Raw genomic sequence first — 26629 nt, forward strand, 5'->3', positions numbered from 1 at the left:
ACACCAGCTGTCCAGATTTGATTGTAAAAAACATGTGAAAATATCTGGAATAGACAGTTGTCCATGTTCAGTTTTGAAATATGCTTTTTTCCCTGAAATTTAGGGTTGGCTGTAGAGATTTTATTCCAAAAAATTCCTTAGCAGCACATGGCAGAGTGAGCACCTATATATAGGACCCCTTCTCTCTTGAATTTTTCTGGATTTAGACACTTGAAAAAACCCTGATAATTTAGAAACTTGTTGGACCCTTAGTCTTTTTCCTGATTTCTTTTCTCCTTTAGGTTTAAAGTTAGAAAGAAAAATCTGACTCTCTTCGAAAGAAAGGAATCAGCTCTTCTATCTTCTGTTTTCACTTGAAGTTTGGAGCAGTGTTCTTTGGATTTCTGGGTTTAAAGCTAAAGTTTATTTTTAATCACTCTTGTTGTTTCTGTTTGGCTGCTGCACCTTTTCATTCTCATAAGTTTATTTCTATTTTTGGTTGATTTTGCTGTAAACAGGTATGTAGCTGAACATTTGCTTGGCCCATGAATCATATACATGAAGTTGAACTATCTGTTGCCTCACTTTCGATGTTCTGTGACCATGAGTTCCAAATGCTGATTGTCTGTCTTCTGTTGATTAAAGCTGTTGTTTATCCAATGAACATGTTAAATTTGCTTGAAATGAGATCTATGCTTGGAGTTTGGTGTTATAGTTCAAAAAAAAAAGATTTAAACCATTTAACTTCATGGCAATTTTTTTTGTTTGTTTGGGTCTCTGAAATAAAAAAGAGTAAAGAATTCCTTGCTTTAGGTTTTGCTCTTCTGAATTCGTTGATTGTGTAGTGTATCTACTGCTCATACGTCTCTGAACTTGGACGGTGTTAGAGTATTATTGAAATGTTAATAGGCACGGAGATATGAGTTTGATTTCGTTTTTAAAATTTGTAAATCTTTGATAATCGTTGGCTCTGCAGTGCTTCTTTAATTCTTTCCATTTAGTGGTCAAATATGTATAATACATTTGTTGTCCAGAAATTTATAAACATTGAAGTTAAAGGTGAAGATCTAGACTATTTGTGGTTTATTGTTAAATGATTGTGTATGGATATAAAGCTTATACAGTTGCTTGTAAATTGCAGTGAGCGTAGCTTTCTTTTTAATTCACTGTGGCCCATTCCATATATAAGAATGCAAATCTGACTAGTGGTGTAGATGTTGGGGTTTTTTTTACTTGATAAAACTTTTAGTTGTTCATGGCATCAAATATTTGTTTTATTTTACAAAGCTTGTAAGTATAAAATGACCTTGAGATTGATAACATCTTTAAGATGAGATGCCAAGATGAAGTAATCACGTCTTTCTGTTAGCAAAATGCGTTCAGAAATTTGGTTTGAATAATTCGCACCTCACGCTCCTTTAATGTTGTATTTCATAGCCTTTTGATCCTTTACAATAATCTCCAATTTAGGAATTTAGTAATTCAAGAACATCGTAGTTTGCTTTATGCGTGATTAATATTAAATCATCATGACTATGGGTATGGTTTCCGTGGCATAGTCGTGATACCTAATTTCCAAATTCGGGTGTACATTTCACGTGACCCGATCATAACAACTTCGAACAATAATAAAATAAACATGTCGCGAATCGCGGGTGCATTTCATGTAGCGTGGTTTGCTATGTGTTCAAAAACGGCAAGTGTACGACAATCGTAACTTGTTCAAGAAATAATTTCATAAAACCTAAAAAGTGGGTTAAAATAATTAGAAGCGGTAATAAAGTTAAAAATACACAATAGGTTTAAAACAAGTAATGAATCAGATAATAAGGTCAATTATTAATAGTTAAGCGACCGTTCTAGAATCACGGAACCCGGGAATGCCTAACACCTTCTCCCGGGTTAACAGAATTTCTTACCTAGTTTTCCTGGTTTCGCAGATTTTTAAATAAAGTCGATTTTCCTCGATTTGGGATTTAAAATAAACCGGTGACTTGAGATACCATAATAAATTTCCCAAGTGGCGACTAACTAAATAAAATAATCCCATTTCGATTTATGTCACTTTAATTAAAAAAAAACTCCCTTATATCTCCCTGCGGGTAAAAAAGGATGTGTGACACCCGTATATGTGTTTTTAACAAATTTTAATCATACTCGTTGACAATAATTTTTTTCCAATGGTTTCTTGAATGTCGTATATCATTGATAACTTTTGTAGCTTAAAATGATTAAAATGACTAAAAGACAGTAAACTTTTTTTTTTTTTTTTGGTATATTTCAGTAGTTAGACCTTAGAGATTTACTTATTAAATTTTTTCTTATTTTGAATTATGTATGAATTTCTAATATTAAGGAGTTCAAATTCAGAATTTTACCTATATAAATTTTTTTCCTATTTGAACGATGTAACACAGTTATAATTCTTTTCACGTGAAGTTAAGGGGAAGGCAAAAGTTTTTTTTTCAACCAAAACAAAAATGCTTATTTTGAAAAATTGGAGTGTTTGGTCGGGGTTTTAGGAGAAAAAAGAGCTTTTGAAAAGAAGCATAAGTTATTTTTTTCCAAAGTTAACATGTTTGGCTCAGCTTTTAGAAGAAGAAAAAAAAGCTTCTGAATAGAAATAGAAAGCAGTTTTTGAGAAGTAGAAAAAATAATTTATCCCAAAAAGTATTTTTTTTGAAAAATATTCTTGAAAACAATACACTTATAGTTTTTAAAAGTTTGGTCAAATACTAATCGTTGCTCAAAAGTGCTTTTCAAATTAAGTAGTCAAACACAAACTACTTATCACCAAAGGTACTTTTTGCAAAATAATTTTGAGAAAAATACGTCTCAAAATAAGCTTATTTTAGAAGCTTGGACAAGCTTCAGAGGGAGATTTGTATCTATACCCGCTTTTTGGGTCACGTTTTAATTTGTGTCCGCTTTGCAAAAAAAATTGCAAGTGTACCCGCTTTTTCGCGTAACTTTAGCATACGGGGCTGAAGTAGCAAAGGCAATCACGCAAAACTTCAGCATTCTAGTAGACGGACCTGAAGTAGCAAGTGTGCTGAACCAAGTGTGCTGAAGATTTTGTTTGTAATTGCTGAACTTAAGCATAGTAGCTGAAGTTTTGTTCTCTATTTGCTGAAGTTTTTGTTTGTAATTGCACTAAATAAGCTGAAGTTTTTTTTGTCCTGGATTCATTAGTTTTGTCATTAAGCTTTTTCAAAAACTTCAGCAGAAGATGCTGAAGTTATTTAGTACATTTATAAAAACTTCAGCACTAAATAAGCTGAAATTTTTGTGTCCTGGATAAGCTTTTTCAAAAACTTAAGCAGAGATGCTGAAGTTATTTAGTTCATTTGTAAAAACTTCAGTACTAAATAAGCTGAAATTTTTTTGTCCTGGATTCATTAGTTTTGTCATAAAGCTTGAAGCCAAACAACAAGAAGATGGTTAATGGTAACTACACTGCATTTATACGACAAAAATGCACTAAAAATGGGAACTCCGATAAAGAACTGTGACTATACATTTGATAGGTGAGCTCTCGGATTGCTGGGTATAAAGTCATCACAGTACCAACCATTTCGACGAAACTGACAAGAAAGAAAGAGGACAGATGATAAAATTCTTCAACCGGTTCTTTTTCTTCATTAATGTGGGATCACTTGGTGCAGTTACAGTACTAGTGTATATTCAAGATAATTTGGGACGAGAATATAGTTATGGAATATGTGCTTGTGCTATTATTTAACGATACAAAAACTTCAGCTTATTTGTGCAATGTTGGATTCTAATCAGAAAACTGCAGGGGTCCCTAATTTCTATCTCTCTACTTGGGCTCATTTAAACCTTCTTAGAGGAAACACAAAACGGAGGAGGAAGAGAAGGAGGAGGAGGAGGAGGAGAAAGGGGTTGAAATTGTTTAAAAAGTGGGTACAAGTTAAAACTTTTTAAAAAAATGGGTATAGGTTAAATAGGGGCGACCAGATAGGATGCCCCGTGCAATTTCTACGGCTTCAGATGTTTTATAAGTTGAAAAACAAATGTATTTAATGGGCTAAGATCTGGACCGTTCATATTCAAATCCTCATTAAGTCCAAATAAATGAAGCATTCCACTAAAGGGGGGAAAAGGAAACTACCAACTATCTGCCGATAATCAACTTATTACAAAAATTGGTCAATTCATAAAATATTACTAATATTAGCCAAATGCTTACCAATACTAACCAATTAGCTATCTGTAGCCGAAAAAAGGTTAAATTTTTGCTTTCTTTTGAGTAGGTGCTGTTGGAATAGATTAGATACATCTTAAGGAGTTTGAATTTCAATTTTGGCATGATTTGGTGGAGTTTTAAGGTGGTTTGAATTGAAAATTCGAAGTAGGAGATGAACATGAAAAAAGAAGATATGTGTATCACATATGTATCATTTGTGTATCAAATATGTATCACATGTATATCCATGGATATCTGTGTGTGAGATACATGCGTGATACATGCATGATACATGTGTCACAGAAGAATTTTTTTAAACTCGATTTTAACTACAAATTTTGATACCAAATCACCTCCAGCTTGCTCAAATTTTGTATCTTGCCTCATCTATATGTTTTCAACCATGCCCGTTGAAAAAAAGAAATCCTTTTGCCTAATTTATTAAATATTGTATATCATTGGTAATGAATTTTGACTCCAAACTAGTCTAATTCACCTTCAAACTTCGTCAAAGTTTGTATATTGCCCCATCTATGTGATCTCAATGAATCGCAACAATACTCATTGGAAAAAAAATTGCCTATATTTTTTTTAACCTTGTATATCATTGGTAAATTTTGTGGCTATCTTTGGTAGCATGATTAAAATAGTTAGTTGTTGGTAAATAGTGTCTTTTTGATACATTTTCGTAAGATTCCTCACACACACACACCCCAAACAAAAGGGATATTCTTGTACAGCAAATTCTTGCGATGTTCGAGATCCGGGATTGAATCAGATCACATCAACTCTATTATTATTCACATATAAATTTGTAAAAATGATAAACTTGTAGATTTTCATTACTTGAGAAAAAAAAAATCACTGCGAAAAAATTATCGGATCTTTACGCAAATACCGGCCGAATTTACTATTTACTATTCCTAGTTGGTATGCATAGATTATACATGGATTATGCATATATTATAGGAATTTTTACCTTTTATAGCAAAGGTTAAGACCTTATTTATTTTAAATAAATACCATTTAAAAAAATTATATTCTATAGATACCTTTTAAGGTTTATAGAAAATTATTTAATTTTGGTTACCTCCTAGCCCTAAGCCACTAAATACGCTAATCAGTTACATTATTTTCTTTCTCTCTCTACTTTGATACATCTCATTCTCTTCCCCCATCTCATTAAAATTTCCGATCTCCTCCTCCTTCCATCAAATTTGTGCAAAACCCACCTCAAATATTGCTCCGACTTCCACATCCGACGACTGCAACGGCATATTCCTAATGGTTAATCAATTATTCTTAGTGAAAGAATAATTACTTTCTGCACACGATAGATTGGTAATTTGGTATTTGAACTTAAAGGACAACTCCACAAACAGGGAATAGATTTTTGTTTTTTCTTGCTTCAATAGCATAGTTTGGGGTTGCAGTCGTTTTTTTCTTCTACAGGAGACGACTCCAACGGATTTGGATCTTTCTCGTTGTCTTCTTTTTTTTCTTCTTTCTCTCAACACTGCTTATGGAATCATGGTCGGAATTCGATGGGTCGTCGGAAATTGTCGACTAAAATTGATCGTCTGAAGTTTGGGGTTGAGCAATTTGAAGATTCTGTTACCTTTTTTTTAAAGAGCATTTCAATGTATCTCGCTGTATTTCTATGTATTTCATTGTATTCAATATCTTTTTTTCTTTGTAAATCAATGTATCTCGTTGTATTCCATATATTTCATTGTATTCAGTGTCTTTTTTTCTTATTGTATTTCAATGTATCCCTCTGTATTCTGTCTATTTTATTGTATTCATTGCCTCGCTATATGTATGAATGTATTCGATTGTATTTTTTAAATTAATATAATTTATGTATTCAGATGTATTATATAATTTCTCTGAAGATTGCTATATTTTTGGGGTATTTTGCGGTTGAGAATCTTTTTTATAAGTGAAAAATACAAAATTTGTGTGTTATAATTGAGTTTGAGTTATATTAGGAGTCCATTATGTTAATTGGTTCACTTTCTGTTTTAAAAATAGTGTAATCCCCTATTTCACGCAGTGAATACAGTCAAATACAGTCGAATAATTTATCCAGCTGTAATCCCATATTTCACTCCATGAATATAGTCGAATACACTCGAATACAACAACTGATTAGCTGAACTTCCCTAATTCACGCCTATTTTTGCTACTGTATTCATGAATACAATAGCTTAAATACATCAAATACATCTTATAACCACAGAAAAAGTATCTATATTCCGTAATATAGCAAATGGTATCTATAAATGGCTAATTACTACTAAAAGATAGTGTTTTATGAAAATTTCTCTATATTATACATCCACCAATTATTTTTAGTTTAAGTGATTACGTGGACAACTATTTAAGTTACTTCTTAAAATAAAAAAAATAAAAATAAAAAAATAAAAAAATAAAAAAAAGTTCTCCACCAGTCTTAAAGCCCAATTCAAGTAGCTGGGTAAAATCAGAAAGGCAATAATAGAAGTCTAATAAGATATTCTCAGACGCTCTTAGAACTCGCTGTACCAATCTAGACATTTATTGGTTTGATAATAAGTGTTCATAAACATAACATGGAAGTGATTATCTCTTTAACATATCCACAAGAAAGTACTCATATGGCACTATGGAAAATAAAGAAATCTATATCTATATATCTAAATAATTCTGGGAATGAGAAAGTTGATGTAGCTTGCCTCAAATGCCAGCATCTCTATTTATCTTTTTCCTTGATTTTTTGGTTTTTTTCCCTTATTTAAATACAATTACTCAATTATTAGAATTCTTCCCCTATATATCATTATGAGTCTTAAATAAGGGAAGAGAAATATAATTATGTGTTAATATTAAGCATGATTTGTTTCACTTCTCCAACCGTTAAAAGTAATTACTATACAATTATGAGTATTAAATTGTATCTAATTTATTATTTTACTGTTTGGCCTTTCAATTCCTTACCTGACATACAGCTAATTTCCAATCAATCTCTCTTTCTCTATATATATCGTGGCCATTGGTTTCATCCCAACTACATTGTAGTAAGTTTCTAAATTATTTTTTTGTTACTATATATGTTGTTGAAATACCAAATAGCTTCAACAAATGTTCATGTAAGCACACGTATACTAAGACGATAATGATAATATCATAAATATCTCTATCAAATTTCAAGAGTAGGTGGGCAAGTTTGGCAAGCTTTTGTTTGATGGAGTTGATCCAATATTTTAGCTTTTGTTTGATGGAGTTGATCCAATATTTTACTGTGTTGTATACAACTTTTACTTCAAGGTAATGTTTCTTGCTTTCTTTTTTGAGCGGTTGTCTATGGATTATGGTATTGCAATGGTGATAGTGGTGACACAAGTATTTTTCTAATCTCTATTATTATTATTATTATTATTATTATTATTATTATTATTATTATTATTATTATTATTATTATTATTATTATATTTACAAAGTAGAAAATATGTTCTAAAGTTATTTTATTTTGCTGAGTTTTACTAGAAGATTCCTTGGTCATCGTGTGAAAAATACGACTTGTATCAGATTTATAGAAAAATCACGTTACACTACTCTAAAACCAAATAGATGTTACTATGTCATTTTTTATGTTTCCTCTCATTTTACCCAATTAAAAGGTGTGTGGCATCTCTTATTGGCCAACATTTATATTTAGAGGTGTATACAATGTGACTACGAAAAATAGATCAAATGATGTAAGAATATTTTTTCCTCTTTAATAATTTTTTTATAGAGCAATTGCATGTTACAATACATAAAGGCCATCTGATAGTATAACTTTTTTTAGGTTGCCGATTCATGTAACTTAAACGCAAGAAAGAAATTTATAAAGGAAGTAAGGTAGGAATAAGTAGAAAAAGGGATGAAAGTAACTAAAGAGATCAAGGAATTGAAGGGAAAAAAAAAAAGATAAAACAGTAAAAGAAAAAAACTGAGGAAAAATAATAGGCAAAAAGTTACATGATTGTTGTAACTCAATAGTAATGATTGTTGTTGTAGTATTCTTACTTTTCATTCCATGTTCTTTTAATTTAAAATGTTTAGAAAATCAAATACTACTATTAAAGAAAGGACGAAGACAAATATCTCATACATTCGTGTATTATGTATTAAACTAAGAATTATGTATTAAAAGCACATCACCAAGTACAAATTCCCTTGAACTTCTTTTTTTTCTTTTACAAAAAAATTCTGCCAATGAAAAATGCAATTCACTAAGCTCAAATTCTAATAAGAATTAGTATATATTTGTGGCTTGATCAATATATAGAAATATTTCATTTATGTTTATTAATAAATAAAAATTATTATTCTATTTGGATTGAATTTATAAATAAGATTATTAAATCCAATAGAATTTTGGGCGGGCAAATTCTCTAGTTACTACAATAGAAGCGGTATGCTAAAGAAGTCACCAATGGCAGTCACAGTTTCAGGGGTGAACAGTAAATACCTCCGCGTCTTTCATCCCAGGATTTCTGACAGAGTACTGAAAAGTCCAACCATGGGATGCACCTGCATGAATACCACTTTTGTTGACTGCAAATAGAGCCCCAATGAAGCCGGGATATTTCCTTGCAATTCGCGATATAGCATCTTTTGCAGCTAATTTGGGTTCCATTCCTAATCTCATACTCTCCACAACCTGATAACTGGCATCAGGCAAACAACATAGAAAGATGTTTATCTCCATATGAATGAATGATGCTGACCTCTAAAAATTGGAAATAAGCTTAGAAAAATGTATGACGTCCAGCTAGAAACTTCTCTAATGCCCTATACTTGTGTAAGAGGAAAAAAATAGAGTATTTCCAGACATTAACTAATCAGGGAAGTAAAATCTAAAGCTTTATCATAAGTTCTGTCCCAGCAAGAGAGATCTGGAGAGCAAGCAAAATCAACTACAACCTAAGTACTGCCCATAACTCAGACACTTCTAGCACATATTTGCTATTCCTATCTCTTATAGGAAGAGAAGTTGGGTGGTTGATGCAACTCATGAGTTAATCCTGATAAGCAAATTTTCAAAGAGCTTAGCTTCTTACCTTCAGGACTCAGGATAACTAATCAGAAATTAAACAAGAACCTTAAAACGTTTGTTTGATGCATGCTCGATCTTTTCTATATGCCATAAGACAATATGCTACTAATCAATATAAGCTAAACTCTTTTAATTTGTAGGAGTACCATCTGTGTGCGTGTGTGTGTGCGCGCGTGAAAGAACGAGGAACCAAGCTTCACTACTTTATTCTCCTGAAAAAGAGTTCTTAATCAAAATTCCCAACCTTCATACTGGATTTTCACCTGGTCAGCTATTATAAACATTCTGTTCATCTTACGTATTTAATTCAAAAGCAAAATTTACTTGGTTTCTAGACATATATAATTCTGCTGTACATGATGGCACAGAAAAATTAAAGGAAGTTCCTTTGAAGTACCATGGAAGGAAGCGCATCATAATATCACCATCCCCAGTGGCTCCACAGGCACCAACTTCAGAATCTGCATACGCTGAAGACCCTGCTATAGGTCCATCACCAACCCTAGTGTTGCGTTTAAAAGGGGTAAAGGAGAAATAAAAGGAAATTGTTAAAGATAGAAAACCAAAAGCAAAGCTAAAAACCAGTTTGATATAATGTTGCGGTTGAATTACTACAGTAATGACTTTATTCTGTTAGAGAAGTAAATTTCTACTACGGAGGCAAGCATACTAAATGTAATATCTTACAAAGATCAGATACTAATGCAAGTTGACATTCTACAAATTGATTTTCGAGAAATGAGATTCAGAAAATCTAATCTAAGCATAACAAATTGCTCCTTCCTTTAATTAAATTTCCACTTTCCCTTCACTTAACACAAAAAACATGTCCATGCTTCCCTTTAGTGAGAACTTAAAGCTCTATTGTATTTATGAGCCACTTTTAACTTCCTGATTCTATTATAAGAAATGTCACCACCTGTCAACCTTGCGTAGTGGAAAGGGGAAAAGAGGAGAGAAGTCAAACATAGACATTCAGCTCAGGACTAAAGAGATGACTATTATGAATCCATATTTTTGTGAATTAGCATCATCTCTCTAGAATACATTCACGCATTAACAAAGTTCTAAATATACAAATGTAGACAGATAGGACTTGAGAAGCCGACAATGTGTAAATGTTAATCTTCTGATACCTCCGTGACCACCTCTAAAGATTACTTTTTTCTTTTCCACTCCAGAATAGATAAATCAAGCAGTAAACTTTTCGTTGAGATTTATGAAACATTTATAAACTGTTTCACCTTATATTGAGCACCCTAAAGGGCATGTCCCTCCAAACATAACATGTCTTTTCTTCTTCCCTTTAAGACGAGCATGGTCCCTTTAGGCAAGGGACAGTAAGCTTGATAACCACATAAATAAATGTGTGTGGCCTGTGGCCTGAGCACAACAACTCTAAAAAGGTCATTGACTCTTTTCTATCAGCCTCATGGTAAAGTGTTGAAAGGACACATAAATTGTTCTCATAACACAAACAAGTGAAGAATCACCTTCCGGGAATCTTAAATGTGGCTCCGTTAGTTGACGTACCAACAGCAATCCGTCCAACCTAAAAAGGAGGAATAAAGAATTCTGGTGAAAGAAGCTAACAAGCCAGAAATAAAGGAAGGCTGACACACCAACAACTTACCTGGTCAATGACAGCCATGGATATTGTATCATGGCTATGTAAACCAACATTAACTGATCCAAATTCGTTAGGCTGGAGCTCGTTCGCCATCAGACATCTTCCTATTGAAGGACCATTTGGATGGTATGGACCACAATTATCCCCGGGGGTGACATTTTTCCAAAAATTAGGTTGGCAATAATTTTCTTTCCATTTCATCCACTTCTCTGTTGACTCGACTGAGCTTAGGTTTATAGGCCCTGGAAGGCCCATTGAAATGGCAAAAGCTGAGGCTTGATCCCCAACAAGCATAGTATGTTTGGTATACTCCAGCACTAGCTTCGCAGCTTTAATGCCCTCTGGCACATACCTCATAGCAGCAACAGCGCCGACCTCCATTGTTACCTATGCATGTCTTAGCAAGTCCAAAATAAATTGCAAATTACATTTGCCTTGGTCAAAGGGATCATGAAGCAATATACAAGAACAAATAGCAACACTTATTACCCCCATCCATCACCATGGCATCAATACACAAGAATAAACAGAAATGCTATTACCCCATTCATCACCATGGCATCAATAGTAGTTTCTCCATTTTCATCTGGACTTCCACCTGGCCCAACTGCCATGAAAATAATACTTATGAACTGAATATCTAGCAATGCAAGTATAATATTGCATAAACCATCAGATAGACGCTCAACTGCGTCATTTCTTACCTTACAACTTGCTGCCTTTTCTGTCAAGAACATTCTTCGTTTGCACAAACATTTGTATCAATTTCTCATATGTATTTCTTGATATATAATTTTTACTTTCAACAACAGACTATCAATGGACTGAGGACTTATCTTGTCAACTGAATCAACCCTCTTACATTGATGAGGTAGATGTAGTGATATGACTGAAATTCCAGAGAATCTTTAGTTATATTGTACACAATATGCTTAATGATTATGTTATTGTTGAAAGTCAAGAGAATACTCAAATGATTATGTCATTTGGAATCCCAGAAATTAGGTAGATTTCCCTATTTCGCGTAACTAAAAATCCTATATGAGAAACCCTTCTTGTATCTTGCTAAACCAACTCTTTCAAGAAGAATTTGTTTATCATTTCTAATGGTATTAGTATTTCAATGATATCGGCGAAGACTTCAAGTAGTTTCTACTAATCGGCAGCCTTACACTATTTTACTAATCTTTCTTCTTTCTGGTAACCGTTCTGGCAGCAGAATCTTTTACTAATGATCATTCTGGTGACACCATTTTTTGGTGACCCTTTTCGTGGTAGCTTTCCTCTTTCGGTGACCGCTCCAGCAGCATTGCGTCTCTTCTGGTGATTGCTCTTACTTCAGTCAACATCTGGCCATTCTTCAAGCATTAACTCTGGTGATCCTTTTAATGGTACTATGCCTCTTTTAGGTTTGTTCGGGCACCACATCTCTTTCTGGTGTCATTTTGTGAGCACTCAGCAGTCAGCACTGCCCCATCCTGCTGCACACCAGCCATTCTTCCAACTACTATTCAGGCCATTCTTCCAGCGACATGTCTAGCAACTTCTTTGTTAGCTGTTCAGCTTACTCAATCTACATCAGTGATGTGTTGGAGATTTCATCACGATACCTCTTTTCAACAACTGAGAGCAGACGTTTCTGTGTTTGTTGTAAGAAGCACTTCCTTTCAATTAACAATTACCAACCATGTATGTTAACAGAAAAGAGTTCCATCATTGCTTTCCTTTGCAGTAACTATTCACCACTTTCGCGACAATATTCAGGCGACTGTTTACTATTCCATAGACTTTTTAGTATTTCTTCTTTTTAAAATAAACAAACTCAAATTAGTTCCCTTTGAGTTTGACGGGTGTAACACTCCTCAAATTTATAAAAGTTTCGGGACACGCAAATTATAGAATTGAATTATTATTTTTTTTTTCTTGCCTATAGTGTAAATATATATATATATATATATACACATAGTTAAATAATTGGATATACAAGTAGTGAAATATTTATAATTTTAATATTATTAATTATTAAAAATGGGTATCATTAATTATTAGTTAAATGAAAACAAAACAAACAAACAAAAAAATAAAAGAAAAAAATAAAAGCAAAAAAACAAAAAAAAGAAACAGGGGGGCAAACTAAAGCCCATAAAGGGATTTTAGAACCAAAAGGATTGAAATCCTTTATACGAGAAAACAGAGAAACATTCTGTTCCTTCGCACGAACAGAACCAGAGAAACAGAGGCTTTTTATCACGCAAGCAACGAAAATCTAGGGTTCTTTACAAATCACTAATTCGTGAACTCAGGTATATAAAATTCCCTATTGTCAATTACCCTAAAGTAGTAGTAGGTAAGAATTGGATAGTTAATTCCCTTCTTCCTCTATATCAATAATAAATTTCATGTTTAGGTGTGAAACTTTAAAATTGATTAAAACGCACTGGTTATTGTAGAATCGATTGTTTGACTGGTGTCAATTGGACTGGGGCCTACGTATTGGCTCGAAAAGTTTTGAGGTGAGTTGATATAATCATTTACTAAAGTGGTTTAACTCACAAAAACACGCATACAAGGTGTTTGATGAATTGCTTAAAAGAGTTTATATTTACTTAATCAGAGCGAGTGAATACCTATTAACTTAGAATTGTTCTAGCAAAAGTTTAGATGATTTATTATGATATAAGTGCCTAAATTTTCAGATCTTTGTGTTATTCTTATATGTTATTTTCATGTTGAAAATTTATGAAGAAGCAAGAATCTTAGAAATACTTTTTCATATTTATTTCATTCTTATGTCATGCTTTACATTTAAGGATACCAGCATAAGCATGTACATGAGGTTCTGTAAAGAAAAGATTTAGACAAGAAAAGTCACAAGAAGAAGTTGTAGAAAGAAAAGATTTTTGGGAGTATCCCTTATTCTGAGAAGGGGTCATCGTCCAGGCCGAGGGTCCTGACCAAGGCGTTGACTTTCTGAAACTACTTATGCCAAAGTAGGGAGCACACGAGCCGAGGGTCTCGTTGCTGAGAATTTACTTAGTCATGCTAAGGTATGATACATGAGCGCTGAGAACCATGAAGTGAGTGGCACCTCGTGGATTGGGCCTATTCGATCAGGTTGGGATCGAACCCGTGCCGATCACACGGTGACTGAAACAGAATTAAGTCAGGATAGTTGGAACTCTCAAAGTATAAAGTGAAGTATTTTTTTTATAAGAAAGAAAAAGAAAAGAATTTCTTTTAGAATATTCATAAATTGCTATTATGTAATTATTTTAGAATTATTCTTATAAGCTTTATGTTTTACATGCATTTAGAACTTTTGCTCGTAATGTATATGTTATTAAAGTTTCGCCCCCTGTTGTTGAGACTCACTGAGTATAATGGATGGTACTGACGTTCTCTTTTGGGAACCTACGTTGGTGTGCGGTACAACGTAGGAATCGGTTTTGCAGGCGAGCAGGCTACTAGTTAGGACTTTCTTCTCTTCCAGTGCTATTGGTGAGCTCCGCTTTTGTTCATTGAGTTTTCCTTAGAGTTATCTTTATTTAGTTATTTCTTTGTTTTCTTAGAGAACTGGCCAGGAAATCTCATGTCCTGAGCAGTGCGTCAGTTTATTAGTAGAGGCTTCATAGACATAGTCGTTGGGTTAAGATTCAGATGTTTTTGATAATAACTTAGCAATAATTCAGTAGTTACTACAATTAAAGTTTTGGAGTTGATTTATTTAAATATTTAAATTAATCAAAAGTATTTGGTTAGAGTATTGCCTTGTTGCATATAAAGTTTGGAGTTATAATAGATTTGATAAGCAGAGATGGTTCGCTCGGTCATTTTTAGTGATCGAGTGCCGGTCCCGGCTTGTTCAGAAAATGGGTCGTGAATAACTTGGTATCAGAGCCTCAGGTTTATGGAGTCCTAGGGGTCTATGAAGTCGTGTTAGTAGAGTCTTGTTTATGGGTATGAAGCGCGTCATACTTATAAACAGGAGGCTACAAGCATTTAGGAAAAAAAATCTCATTTTTTCATACTTTAGATCGTGCAGTAGATCCTACCTCTAAGAAATTATCTAATGTATTCGTTTCTCCAAAACTCACAGAAATGGCTCGTACTCGCAACTCTGACACCGACACTCAGGATGTTGCTCAAGAAACTATTGCTACTATTGTGGCTCAAGGCAGAACTAAGAAGGCTTTAACTCAGAATAGGAAGGGTAGATCCACAAAAGGGGTCCAAGTACCCCGAGTTGAACGTGAAAAAGGGGTGTATAATGATGAGCAAGTACCTCAGGATCCAGTGCCGCCCCCAACAGCAGCTCCGGCTCAGACAGCTATATCCCCATAGGTGGGTCAGATGTTTAATGCAGTCAACAGCGCTATGGAGATGTTTAAAACCTTCATGGCCAACGAGAACGAGAGAAGAGATGAAATTCCACCTCAATCAAATAGACAGAACAATTCTGAGTCTTCAACAGTGAATGAATTTTTAAAGTTGAATCCTCCGGTGTTCCATGGTTCTATAGTTGATGAAGATCCAATGTTGTGGCTGGAGGGTGTCAAGAAAGCCCTCCGAGTGATGAAAGCATTTGATGATGAAGCTGTGGAGCTGGCTGCTTACCAGCTTAAAGATGTGGTTGGTGCTTGGTTTGAGACGTGGGAAAAGGAAAGAGATGAAGATGATGGTCCGCCTACTTGGGAAGAATTTGAAGAGGCCTTTTTATCCCAGAAGAGGATAGAGAAGCTAAGGCTACAGAGTTCGAACAGCTCAAGCAAGGGAATAAAAGTGTGCAAAAGTACTACATGGAATTCATAAGGCCACTTAAGCATGCTCCTCACATGGTTAAGACATAAAAAGCAAAGATTCGCAGGTTTGTTGGCGGTTTGGCTTACCACATTAAGGATATGACATCAGCTGCAACGGTAGGAATAATAGCTTTCTCCTCTGTTGTGGGGTTCGCCAAACACTTAGAAAAAGACAGACAACAAAGGAGAGAAGAAAAAGAGCATAACAAGAAAGCCCGGACAGCAGGCAGGTTAATGGTACATCCATCGGAGGTGGAAGGGATTCCTCTAATAAGGAGTCATTAGCACCAGCTCAGTCCAGTCATCAGTCACGTGGTGGGTCTTCCTTCAGACGTACTCAGAGTTATGAAAATTAGTCTCGCCAGAATCAGAATTTTAGGACATCATCCTCACATAGCCAGAGTCAGGCTGAGCAACATTCACACCAACAAGGTCTTTGTGGAACATGTAAGAGGCAACATTCAGGTCAGTGCAAGCGTGGGTTTCGTGGTTGCTATCATTGTGGAGACATTGGTTATATAAAGGCCAACTGCACAAAGTTGCGACATAATTTTAGTGTAGGATCAACTCGTCCTTCTAGTTCCTCAGCTACTGCAGTTGCACCACCCAGGCTTGTGGTTCTCATAATCAGGCCGGGCATGGGGCAAGCAGGGGTGCGGATCGAGTTACTCAAGGAGGGGGGCAACCCCGTTTGTTTGCTACACTTGATCGTTAGAGTGCAGAGGCATCTACAGAAGTTATTACAAGTATACTTTTAGTCTGCTCACATAATGCTTATGCCATAATGGATCCAGGTTCAACGTTTTCATATGTGACTCCATACTTTGCAATTAACCTCGGACTAGAACCTGAACAACTTAGTGAGCCATTCCTAGTATCTACTCCAGTTGGCGAGTCAGTGAAAGTCACCAAGAGTCTATAGAGGTTGTATAGTTTCAGTCTATGGTCGCAACACCAAAGCCGATCTCATAGAGTTAGAAATGGTGGATTTCGATATGATCATGGGTATGAATTGGTTATCTTCCTGCTATGCCATGTTAGATTATCATGCCAAGATAGTCAGGTTCCCATTTTCAAATGAAGAAGTCTTAGAGTGGAAGGGTAGTTCAACATCGCTTGTAGGTAAGTTTATTTCTTACCTTAAGGCACAACGAATGATCGGTAAGGGGTGTCTCGTCTATTTGGCTCACATCATTAATCCAGAATTAGAACCACCAGCTCTTCAGTCTGTGCCAGTTGTTAGAGTATTTTCAGAAGTTTTCCCAGATGACCTTCCCGGACTTCCTCCCGAAAGAATCATAGACTTTGGCATTGATCTCATGCCAGGCACTCAGTCCATATCTATACCTCCTTATAGGATGGCTCCAGTAGAACTTAATGAGTTGAGAGAGTAGTTGAAAGACCTTCTTGACAAGGGCTTCATCAGGCCGAGTGTTTCACCGTGGGGTGCCCCAGTCCTGTTTGTCAAAAAGAAAGATGGGCCTCTCAAAATGTGCGTCGACTATCGGTAGTTGAATAAAGTTACCATTAAGAACAAGTACTCACTGCCAAGAATTGATGATTTATTTGATCAACTTCAGGGTGCCAAGTACTTTTCAAAATAGACTTGAGGTCGGGGTACCATCAGTTGAGAATCAGAGAAGAGGATATATCTAAAATAGCCTTTAGAACTCACTACAGGCACTATGAATTTCTAGTGATGTCCTTCGGGTTGACAAATGCTCCAGCTGCATTCATGGACCTTATGAACAGAGTTTTCAAGTCATTCCTTGATACCTTTATTATTGCGTTTATAGACGATATTTTGGTGTACTCTAAGAGCAAGGAAGATCATGCAGAACACCTCAGAATAGCGTTGCAGACCTTGAAGGAGAATGAGCTTTATGCCAAGTTTTAAAAATGTGAGTTCTGGTTGCAGTCAGTGGCATTCTTAGGCCATGTGGTATCTAGTGAAGGAATAAAAGTAGACCCTCAGAAGACAGAAGCAGTCAAGAACTGGCATAGGCCGACAACGCCAACCAAAATCAGGAGTTTCTTGGGGTTAGCTGGCTACTATAGAAGGTTTGTAGAGGGGTTTTCTTCACTTGCAGCTCCATTAACTAAGTTGACCCAGAAAGCAGTTAAGTTCCAGTGGTTAGACGCTTGTGAGCAGAGTTTTCAAGAGTTAAATAAGAGGTTGACCACTGCACCTGTATTAACCTTGCCGACAGGTTCAGGTGGTTTCACGGTGTATTGTGATGCCTCCAGAGTTGGTCTCGCTTGTGTTCTTATGCAAAATACAAAAGTTATTGCTTAGGCAGTTAAAGAATCATGAAAAGAACTACCCTACACACGACTTAGAGCTTGCAGCAGTGGTGTTTGCATTAAAGATATGGCGACATTACCTTTATGGCGAGCATTCTGAAGTGTTTACAGATCACAAAAGCCTCCAGTACATTTTCAAACAAAAAGAATTAAATTTGAGACAGAGAAGGTGGCTCGAGCTATTGAAAGATTATGACATCAATATCTTTTATCACCCGGGCAAAGCTAATGTGGTAGCAGATGCACTTAGTAGGAAGTCAATGAGTGTCTTGGCCCATCTTGCAGTACAAAGGCGATCTTTGGGTCGAGAAATTCCAAAACTAGCAAATGATGGAATTAGATTGGATGAGACCGAAGAAGGAGGTATAACTGCTTATGCCTTAGCACAATCCTCCCTTGTTGCGCATGTTAAGGCTAAGCAAAACGAAGATCCGTACTTAGTGAAATTAAAAGAAGGAGTCAGAAACAAAGAAATCACTGCTTTCACTCTAGGAAGTGACGGGGTTTTGAAGTTGAATGATCGGTTATGTGTGCCTGATGTAGATGGTCTTAGGAAGGCCATAATGGAGGAAGCTCACATTTCGAGGTACTCTATCCACCCAATTGCTACCAAAATGTATCTAGATTTTTAAGAGTTGTATTGGTGGAAAGGCATGAAGAAACAAGTAACAGATCATGTGGCTAAATATTTAAATTGCCAGCAAGTCAAAGCCGAGCATCAGAGGCCTAGTGGCCTAGCTCAAGATATAGAGATACCACAGTGCAAGTGGGAGATGATTAATATGGATTTCGTAGTAGGTCTACCTCGCACGTACCGTAAACATGATTCAATTTGGGTTATTGTAGACCGACTGATAAAGTCCGCGCAACCAATAAAGACGACAGATTCCGCAGAGTAGTATGCGCAGTTGTACATCAAAGAAATAGTCTGATTGCATGGTACTCCAGTTTCAATCATATCCGACAGAGGCCCTCAGTTCACAGCGCATTTTTGGCAGGCATTTCAGAAAAGATTAGGTACCAAGGTCAATTTAAACACCGTTTTCCATCCACAGACCGATGGCCAGGCAGAAAGGACCATTCAGACTCTCGAAGATATGTTGCGTGCGTGTGTTATAGATTTTGGAGGTAATTGGGATGATCACTTGCCACTTATAGAATTTGCTTACAATAACAGCTATCAGGCCAGCATTGGTATGGCTCTTTATGAAGCGTTGTATAGGCGGAGATGTAGGTCTCCAGTGGGTTGGTTTGAACCAGCAGAAGTGTCGTTGATTGGTCCAGAGTTTGTTTGTGAGACCTTGGAGAAAGTTCAGCTAATTAGAGAAAGATTTAAAGCGGCTCAGAGTCGTCAAAAATCTTATTCTGATAAGAAGCATCGTGAGTTAGAGTTCATGGTTGGTGATAAGGTGTTTTTGAAAGTTTCACCAATGAAAGGAGTTATGAGGTTTGGTAAGAAAGGGAAACTTAGCCCTAGATTTATCGGACCTTATGAAATTCTAGAAAAGAAAGGAAACGTGGCTTATAAGCTAGCGCTACCCGTTGAGTTGTCCTCTGTTCATCCTGTCTTTCATGTGTCTATGCTTAGAAAGTACATTCATGATGAGTCGCATATAATACCTACCGATACCATAGAAATTAAAGAAGGCTTGACTTATGAAGAGGTACCTATAGAAATTCTCGATAGGCAAGTAAGAAAGTTGAGAACAAAGGATATAGCATCGGTAAAAGTTTTGTGGAGTAATCATGATTCAAAAGAGGCTACGTGGGAGGTCGAGGAAGATATGAGGAAGAAATATTCATATTTATTTGAGTAACAAGGTATGTGAACCTAGGTTTGGCTTGACATTTATATTTCATTTATTAAATACAAGTTAGCAAGTGCTTATGTCCTTCCTAAATTATACTTAGTTGTTGTAGTAATTTAGTTTATGCCAGAGTATATTTAATTCATTAAAGTGATTTACTTTTGCTAAAGTGTTGTACTTTAGATTCTTGTTAGTTATTGTGTTACCTCCTTGCCGGAGTGTGAGTAATTAGTTTATGAGCTGTGTACAGTGCCTATGAATGGCCTGTTATGGTATATTTGGTTGTTGTTGGTGTAGTTGTGGTATTTGAGACAGGGATATTTTTTTGGATAGTCCAAGTTACAAGGGAAACTCTGCCAAAATTTTTCAAAATTTAGGGAGTTAGCCAAAATTTTGAGTCCCTTGGAAGAGTGACTAGTGCTAAGAAAACTTAATAGGTTCAAGGGCCTAAGGAATGATTGATAGCTTAAGAATAAGGCCCTAGCAACATTCGAGGACGAATGTTTTTAAAGAAGGAAGATTGTAACACTCCTCAAATTTATAAAAGTTTCGGGACACGCAAATTATAGAATTGAATTATTATTATTTATTTTTTCTTGCCTATAGTGTAAATATATATATATATACACACACACACTTAAATAATTGGATATACAAGTAGTAAAATATTAATAATTTTAATATTATTAATTATTAAAAGTGGGTATCATTAATTATTAGTTAAATGAAAACAAAACAAACAAACAAAAAAATAAAAGCAATAAAACAAAAAAAGAAACAGGGGGGCAAACTAAAGCCCATAAAGGGATTTTAGAACCAAAAGGATTGAAATCCTTTATACGAGAAAACAGAGAAACATTCTGTTCTTTCGCACGAACAGAACCAGCGAAACAGAGGCTTTTTATCACGCAAGCAACGGAAAATCTAGGGTTCTTTACAAATCACTAATTCGTGAACTCAGGTATATAAAATTCCCTATTGTCAATTACCCTAAAGTAGTAGTAGGTAAGAATTGGATAGTTAATTCCCTTCTTCCTCTATATCAATAATAAATTTCATGTTTAGGTGTGAAACTTTAAAATTGATTAAAACGCACTGGTTGTTGTATAATCGATTGTTTGACTGGTGTCAATTGGACTGGGGCCTACGTATTGGCTCGAAAAGTTTTGAGGTGAGTTGATATAACCCTTTACTAAAGTGGTTTGACTCACAAAAGCACGCATACAAGGTGTTTGATGAATTGCTTAAAAGAGTTTATATTTACTTAATCGGAGCGAGTGAATACCTATTAACTTAGAATTGTTCTAGCAAAAGTTTAGATGATTTATTATGATATATGTGCATAAATTTTCAGATCTTTGTGTTATTCTTATATGCTATTTTCATGTTGAAAATTTATGAAGAAGCAAGAATCTTAGAAATACTTTTACATATTTATTTCATTCTTATGTCATGCTTTACATTTAAGGATACCAGCATGAGCATGTACATGAGGTTCTGTAAAGAAAAGATTTAGACTTGAAAAATCACAAGAAGTTGTAGAAAGAAAAGATTTTTGGGAGTATCATTTATTCTGAGAAGGGATCATCGTCCAGGCCGAGGGTCCTAACCAAGGCGTTGACTTCCTGAAACTACTTGTGCCAAAGTAGGGAGCACAGGAGCCGAGGGTCTCGTTGCTGAGAATTTACTTAGTCATGCTAAGGTATGATACATGAGCGCTGAGAACCATGAAGCGAGTGGCACCTCGTGGATTGGGCCTATTCGATCAGGTTGGGATCGAACCCGTGCCGATCACACGGTGACTGAAACAGAATTAAGTCAAGATAGTTGGAACTCCCAAAGTATAAAGTGAAGTATTTTTTTATAAGAAAGAAAAAGAAAAGAATTTCTTTTAGAATATTCATAAACTGCTATTATGTAATTATTTTAGAATTATTCTTATAAGCTTTATGTTTTACATGCATTCAGAACCTTTGCTCGTAATGTATATGTTATTAAAGTTTCGGCCCCTGTTGTTGAGACTCGCTGAGTACAATGGATGGTACTGACGTTCTCTTTTAAGAACCTACGTTGGTCTGCGGTACAACGTAGGAACCGGTTTTGCAGGCGAGCAGGCTACTAGTTAGGACTTTCTTCTCTTTCAGTGCTATTGGTGAGCTCCGCTTTTGTTCATGGAGTATTCCTTAGAGTTATCTTTATTTAGTTATTTTTTTTGTTTACTTAGAGAACTGGCCAAGAAATCTCATGTCCTGAGCAGTGCGTCAGTTTATTAGTAGAGGCTTCATAGACATAGTCGGGTTAAGATTCAGATGTTTTTGATGATAACTTAGCAATAATTCAATAGTTACTACGATTAAAGTTTTGGAGTTGATTTATTTAAATATTTAAATTAATCAAAAGTATTTGGTTAGAGTATTGCCTTGTTGCATATAAAGTTTGGAGTTATAATAGATTTGATAAGCAGAGATGGTTCGCTCGGTCATGTTTAGTGATCGAATGCCGGTCCAGGCTTGTTCAGAAAATGGGTCGTGACACGGGGCATGTGTAAAGTCAAGGGAAATATTAAGAATATTGTATAAAATATTCTCAGTATTTTTATGAATGACAAAAGTCAAGAGAATGATTATATTATGCATGATAATCTTAATGTTTATGGCCACATTAATTCACAATCACAAGAACTAGAAACTTTCCCTATCATTGTAGCTTGTGGTGTAGACATTGCATAGATCATTGTTGGACATTGTATTCACTTGGAGATTTCACTGAGTTTTCTAATTTAGCTGCTATTTCAAAACTTAGTATGAGAGGTGGCATTGCAATTTCCACGAAGAAGACTTGACTTTGAAATTGTCCAAGTCAAGACACAAGTCAGTCCGAACTATATGCTTGGATACTATCAATTCAAGGACTAAGGATGACCACTATGATTATTGCCGTCAAATCCTTGGTATGGGAACCACATTAGTTGCAGAAATTCAACCATTTTAAGAATTACCAAAAATCTTTTTGTTCATTACATTGGCTTTAAATTTGCATTCTTCATAGCAACCAATTCGATGTAAGTGAAGATCTTCTCAGGAGAGTTTTTATTAGGATAATTTTGCAAGAGTAATTCAATTTTCAAAGCTATAAACACTCAAATGGAGGAGAGTTGCTTGGTTCTAACTCAACTCTACTAGCTGCAGTTGCCAAGGCATCTGGTACTAATTACTGGACTTAGATGGTATGACCTCGTATACACCTGTTGAAAAAATTCAAAAAATTATACCAACAAAAATCTCAGAGATATTTTTGTCACTTTTTCTAAAGCGACCAGAATCCTAGGGTTTAAGTGGATAATGGGAATGCCCCTCTACCTTTTTTCCACTTAAATACCAGGTTTTTGACATCAAAAGTGTATTTAACGTATTTAATTTCAACATCCAATATAATAAGACACATTTTTATTTCGTTTTTCAATTAATCATTCGTGTATACCTGTACCATCACATCTTAGTTTCTCACAAGCAGAACAACCTTCCACAACCGCATCTACTGCAGAAAACCCACTGTCCACAGCCCTCCACGCAGCTCTAACAGCTTCCAAGAAGGGCCACGTGCTTATTACCACAGGATATTCCAAAGTGCTCCCAATTTCACTCGCCAGTACCTATACACATCAAATTTATCAATATTCAATAATATAAAATTGTAAAAAATCCGACAAGATTAGGAACAAGGGGAACGTTGGGTATACCATGGAGAAGAGCAAAAGATGAGGGACTTGTAGTTGCTTCTTCATGCTAGACGCCTCTCTGCCTTCTTTTTCACTCTGCAACACTCAACACTCTACGCTTTAGACTATACTTTCTTATTTTGTTAATAAAAATAAATAATTCACCCAATCCAGAAAAAAATAATTCATCCCACGCAACCTTCAACAACCAACATTATATTTTTCTTCATATTTCATTTTAGTTTCTAGTGAATTCATTTATTTATAAGCTAGCGTTAGATTTGGTTGAAACTTAACAAAAAGAGTTTTTGAAGTTAATATTGTGTTTGAACATGCATTTTACTTAAAAAAATGCTGAAGCTTTTTGAGGGGAAGAAAAAATTTCACCCAAAAACTAGCTCAAACCTTTTTTTTGGAACTTGAAATTTTTTCTTCAAATTATTATCAAAAACTGATTAAATTCCATGAATAAGAAAGTTTTCCAAATTTATATCCAAACAGGAGCTTAGTTTTCACAATGAGAATAAGGCCAAAGACATTAAAGATAAAGGAATTTTTACATACATATACACTATTGGAAACTGTATTACCCTCCCTACTCAAGTTTCAATTTAATTACATCCTATATACAAATTTACCAATTATATACACTTTAGGAATTAAATGAGTATCCATTTATATTAAGAATAAATTATTTCTCATCATTATTCTCTCTCCCTCATGCGCTCTCTCTCTCCGTCTCTCTCTCTGTGCGTCTCTCTCTATCTCTCAATCCTTAATTTCAGTAATGTAGAGCAAAGAAAAAGATAGCAGCAATTCCACCATTGACAACAATTAAAAAGCTTTGAAGCTTTGAATTCGTATTTGAATTTTTAAAAAACATTATTTGTTTGAATTGAGTGTTGTTACAAACAATTGGGAATTCTCTCTACGTCTCTCTCTATCTCTCAATCCCTAATTCTTGTCATGTAAAGCAAAGGAAAAGAGAGTAGCAATTCCACTATTGACAACCATTAAAAAGTTTTAAAGCTTTGAATTCGAATTTGGGTTTTCAAATACCATTATTTGTTTGGGTTGGGTGTTGTTGCAAACAATTGGGAATATGGTTTGGAGTTCATATCTCAATTTTGAGGGTGTTTTGGTGAAGATTAGACTTGATTTTGGCTGAATTTCATATTGAAACTCGAAAGAAGACATGACATATATTATACTTACGAAATTGTAGTAAAATTGTAGAAAAATTGTATTATGTTGTTTATATATATATATATATATATTATTTTATTTTTATTTAACTATTTTATGAAAGTTGAACAATATTGTTTAAAAATTGTATTTAAGTTGTATGATATTGTAATTGTATATAACTGAGTAGAAATAATGTATAAAAATTGTAGATAAGTTGTAGATAGGTTGTATAATATATAATAAGTTGTATGAAATTTATTTTTACTATGTATAAATCAGATACAAAATATACAAAAGACATATTGTATAAAAATTGTATTTATGTGGTATGATATTATAGTTGTATATAACTGGGTAGAAAAAATATATGAAAGTTGTAGATAAGTTGTATAATATATAATTAGTTGTATGAAATTTATTTTTACTATGTATAAATTGGATAAAATATACAAAAGACATATTGTATAAAATTTGTATCTAAGTTGTATGATATTGTAATTAAATTTAATTGGGTAGAAATAATGTATGAAAGTTGTAGATAAGTTATAGTGTCACAGGCAATTCAAAGCACCACCCATGGCTTTCTGCTAGCAACTTGAATCACTTCCATTTGAAGAGATTTTACTGGCTAATGTGCATACTCAGTGCATTGAATTTCATACGCTATCTGTATCGAAAATATTTAGGGAGGAAGAGCCACTTTTTATTTGTAGAGTTGTTAGTAATAGATATTATAATAAGAAGCAAGAGGTATAAAGTGGACCTGAGAAGTTGGAATATATACGGAGAAAGATAGGATGAGGTGAGTGGAATAATTAAAGTTTTGATTTTTTGATAGTATTTGGTTTGGTTGATAAAGGGAAGCCTCCAAATTTGTGAGGTAACGTGGCTGACTGGCTAAGCCCATCCCTTTGCTCCTTTCCAAAATTTCAGATTTCGATCACCACTGAAATATTAGGAAATAAAATACTGAATACACGTAGGAAAAAAAATCTAAATTGCATTTGTTTGGAGAGAAGAGGGGTGAGAGGAGAGAAAAAAGGAAAAGGGTGTAACTAAATCCTTTGATTGAAGGCACAAATAATGGATTGAGAGCCTTTTAAGGTAGATTGTATATATTTTATAACTAAAATGTGTTTAGGTCGATAAATACCAAAATATAGACATTTTTCATAATAAGGTTTCAAATAGTGTATAGGAATGAAAAAATCTCAAAGATAAATATAGTGATGAAGTTCAATTAGGAGAGAAACTTTATGGCTTTTTACGATGTTGAAATTAAGAAAGTGTCTTTTTTAAAAAATTTATGTGTAAAAGATAGATGTTTTATGTGTAAAAGCAAATCTCTCAATGTGTAAAAAAGAGATAGAGTCATCAAATTAAAAACAAGTTTTGTAATGACCTACAAAACCACTTGACACGTTCAAGTAGCGATTGTCCTATCCTCTGCAAATATTTTTTATAAGCATTTTCCATGTTATTATTTTCCAAATATAGAAAAAATGACAGATGCCATGTTGCTATTTTTTCATTCTTTTTTCTTTTTCTTTCTTTTTCCATTTTTGTGTTTTGTGTCCTACATCCATAAGTTCACATGAAGTAACATAACCCGAGGTTGAAGGCTGACTCACTTGGTTAACTCTCTATCTTTCACAAACATATCCCCTAATGTAATAAAAAAACAAAAGTAACATAGCGCAAGGAAAACCAAATTCGCCAAAACACGGCATGATAGTTGGCTCTTCAAATTCATCAAACCTGTCATAGCCCATGTTCTTTTAATAACCTACCTTTCAATGTCATAGACCAAGTTGAAACAACTTTTGCCAGTTCCTGAAGAACAGAAAATCGTTAATCCTCAAGAAAAAGACATGAAGATATTCAGAAAACGACGAGCATTTTAGAACTTT

The 26629-nt window shown here is 34.7% G+C and overlaps 1 protein-coding gene and 1 long non-coding RNA gene across 10 annotated transcripts; one reads left to right on the forward strand and one right to left on the reverse strand.

Moving 5' to 3' along the window:
• The first annotated feature begins 77 nt into the window (after positions 1 to 77).
• LOC104240435 (uncharacterized) lies at positions 78 to 1043 on the forward strand. Its single transcript, XR_011405863.1, has 2 exons — positions 78 to 400; positions 498 to 1043. It is a non-coding gene; the product is annotated as an uncharacterized lncRNA (long non-coding RNA).
• Positions 1044 to 8496: 7453 nt separating this feature from the next.
• On the reverse strand, positions 8497 to 26534 carry LOC104240436 (probable isoaspartyl peptidase/L-asparaginase 3). 9 transcript variants are annotated; one of them, XM_070170964.1, is made up of 8 exons: positions 26510 to 26534; positions 23553 to 23627; positions 23294 to 23465; positions 11445 to 11509; positions 10906 to 11289; positions 10766 to 10824; positions 9670 to 9774; positions 8497 to 8883 (listed from the first exon to the last, which is right to left on the reverse strand). In XM_070170964.1, the coding sequence occupies exons 2-8, from the start codon at positions 23595 to 23597 to the stop codon at positions 8664 to 8666; spliced, it is 1050 nt and encodes a 349-aa protein (XP_070027065.1). In that variant the 5' UTR covers positions 23598 to 23627; positions 26510 to 26534; the 3' UTR covers positions 8497 to 8663. The 9 variants fall into 9 exon arrangements, with proteins under 9 accessions (XP_070027065.1, XP_070027066.1, XP_070027064.1 ...); XM_070170965.1 differs by lacking the exon at positions 26510 to 26534 and adding an exon at positions 23937 to 23996; XM_070170963.1 differs by lacking the exon at positions 26510 to 26534 and having other exon boundaries at positions 23553 to 23722.
• Between the last annotated feature and the right edge of the window lie 95 nt (positions 26535 to 26629).

The sequence above is a fragment of the Nicotiana sylvestris genome, chromosome 3, assembly GCF_000393655.2.
Source record: "Nicotiana sylvestris chromosome 3, ASM39365v2, whole genome shotgun sequence".
NCBI lineage: Eukaryota > Viridiplantae > Streptophyta > Magnoliopsida > Solanales > Solanaceae > Nicotiana > Nicotiana sylvestris.

What these genes read in the sequence shown, in the direction of transcription:
- LOC104240436 (XM_070170964.1), bottom strand. Translation starts at nt 23,597, where the DNA reads ATGAAGAAGCAACTACAAGTCCCTCATCTTTTGCTCTTCTCCATG. An exon ending in ATGCCATGGTGATGAATGGG is followed by an intron (nt 11,290 to 11,444) that starts GTAATAGCATTT and finishes AGACATGCATAG; the next exon opens with GTAACAATGGAGGTCGGCGC. An exon ending in ACATTTAAGATTCCCGGAAG is followed by an intron (nt 9,775 to 10,765) that starts GTGATTCTTCAC and finishes ACGCAACACTAG; the next exon opens with GGTTGGTGATGGACCTATAG.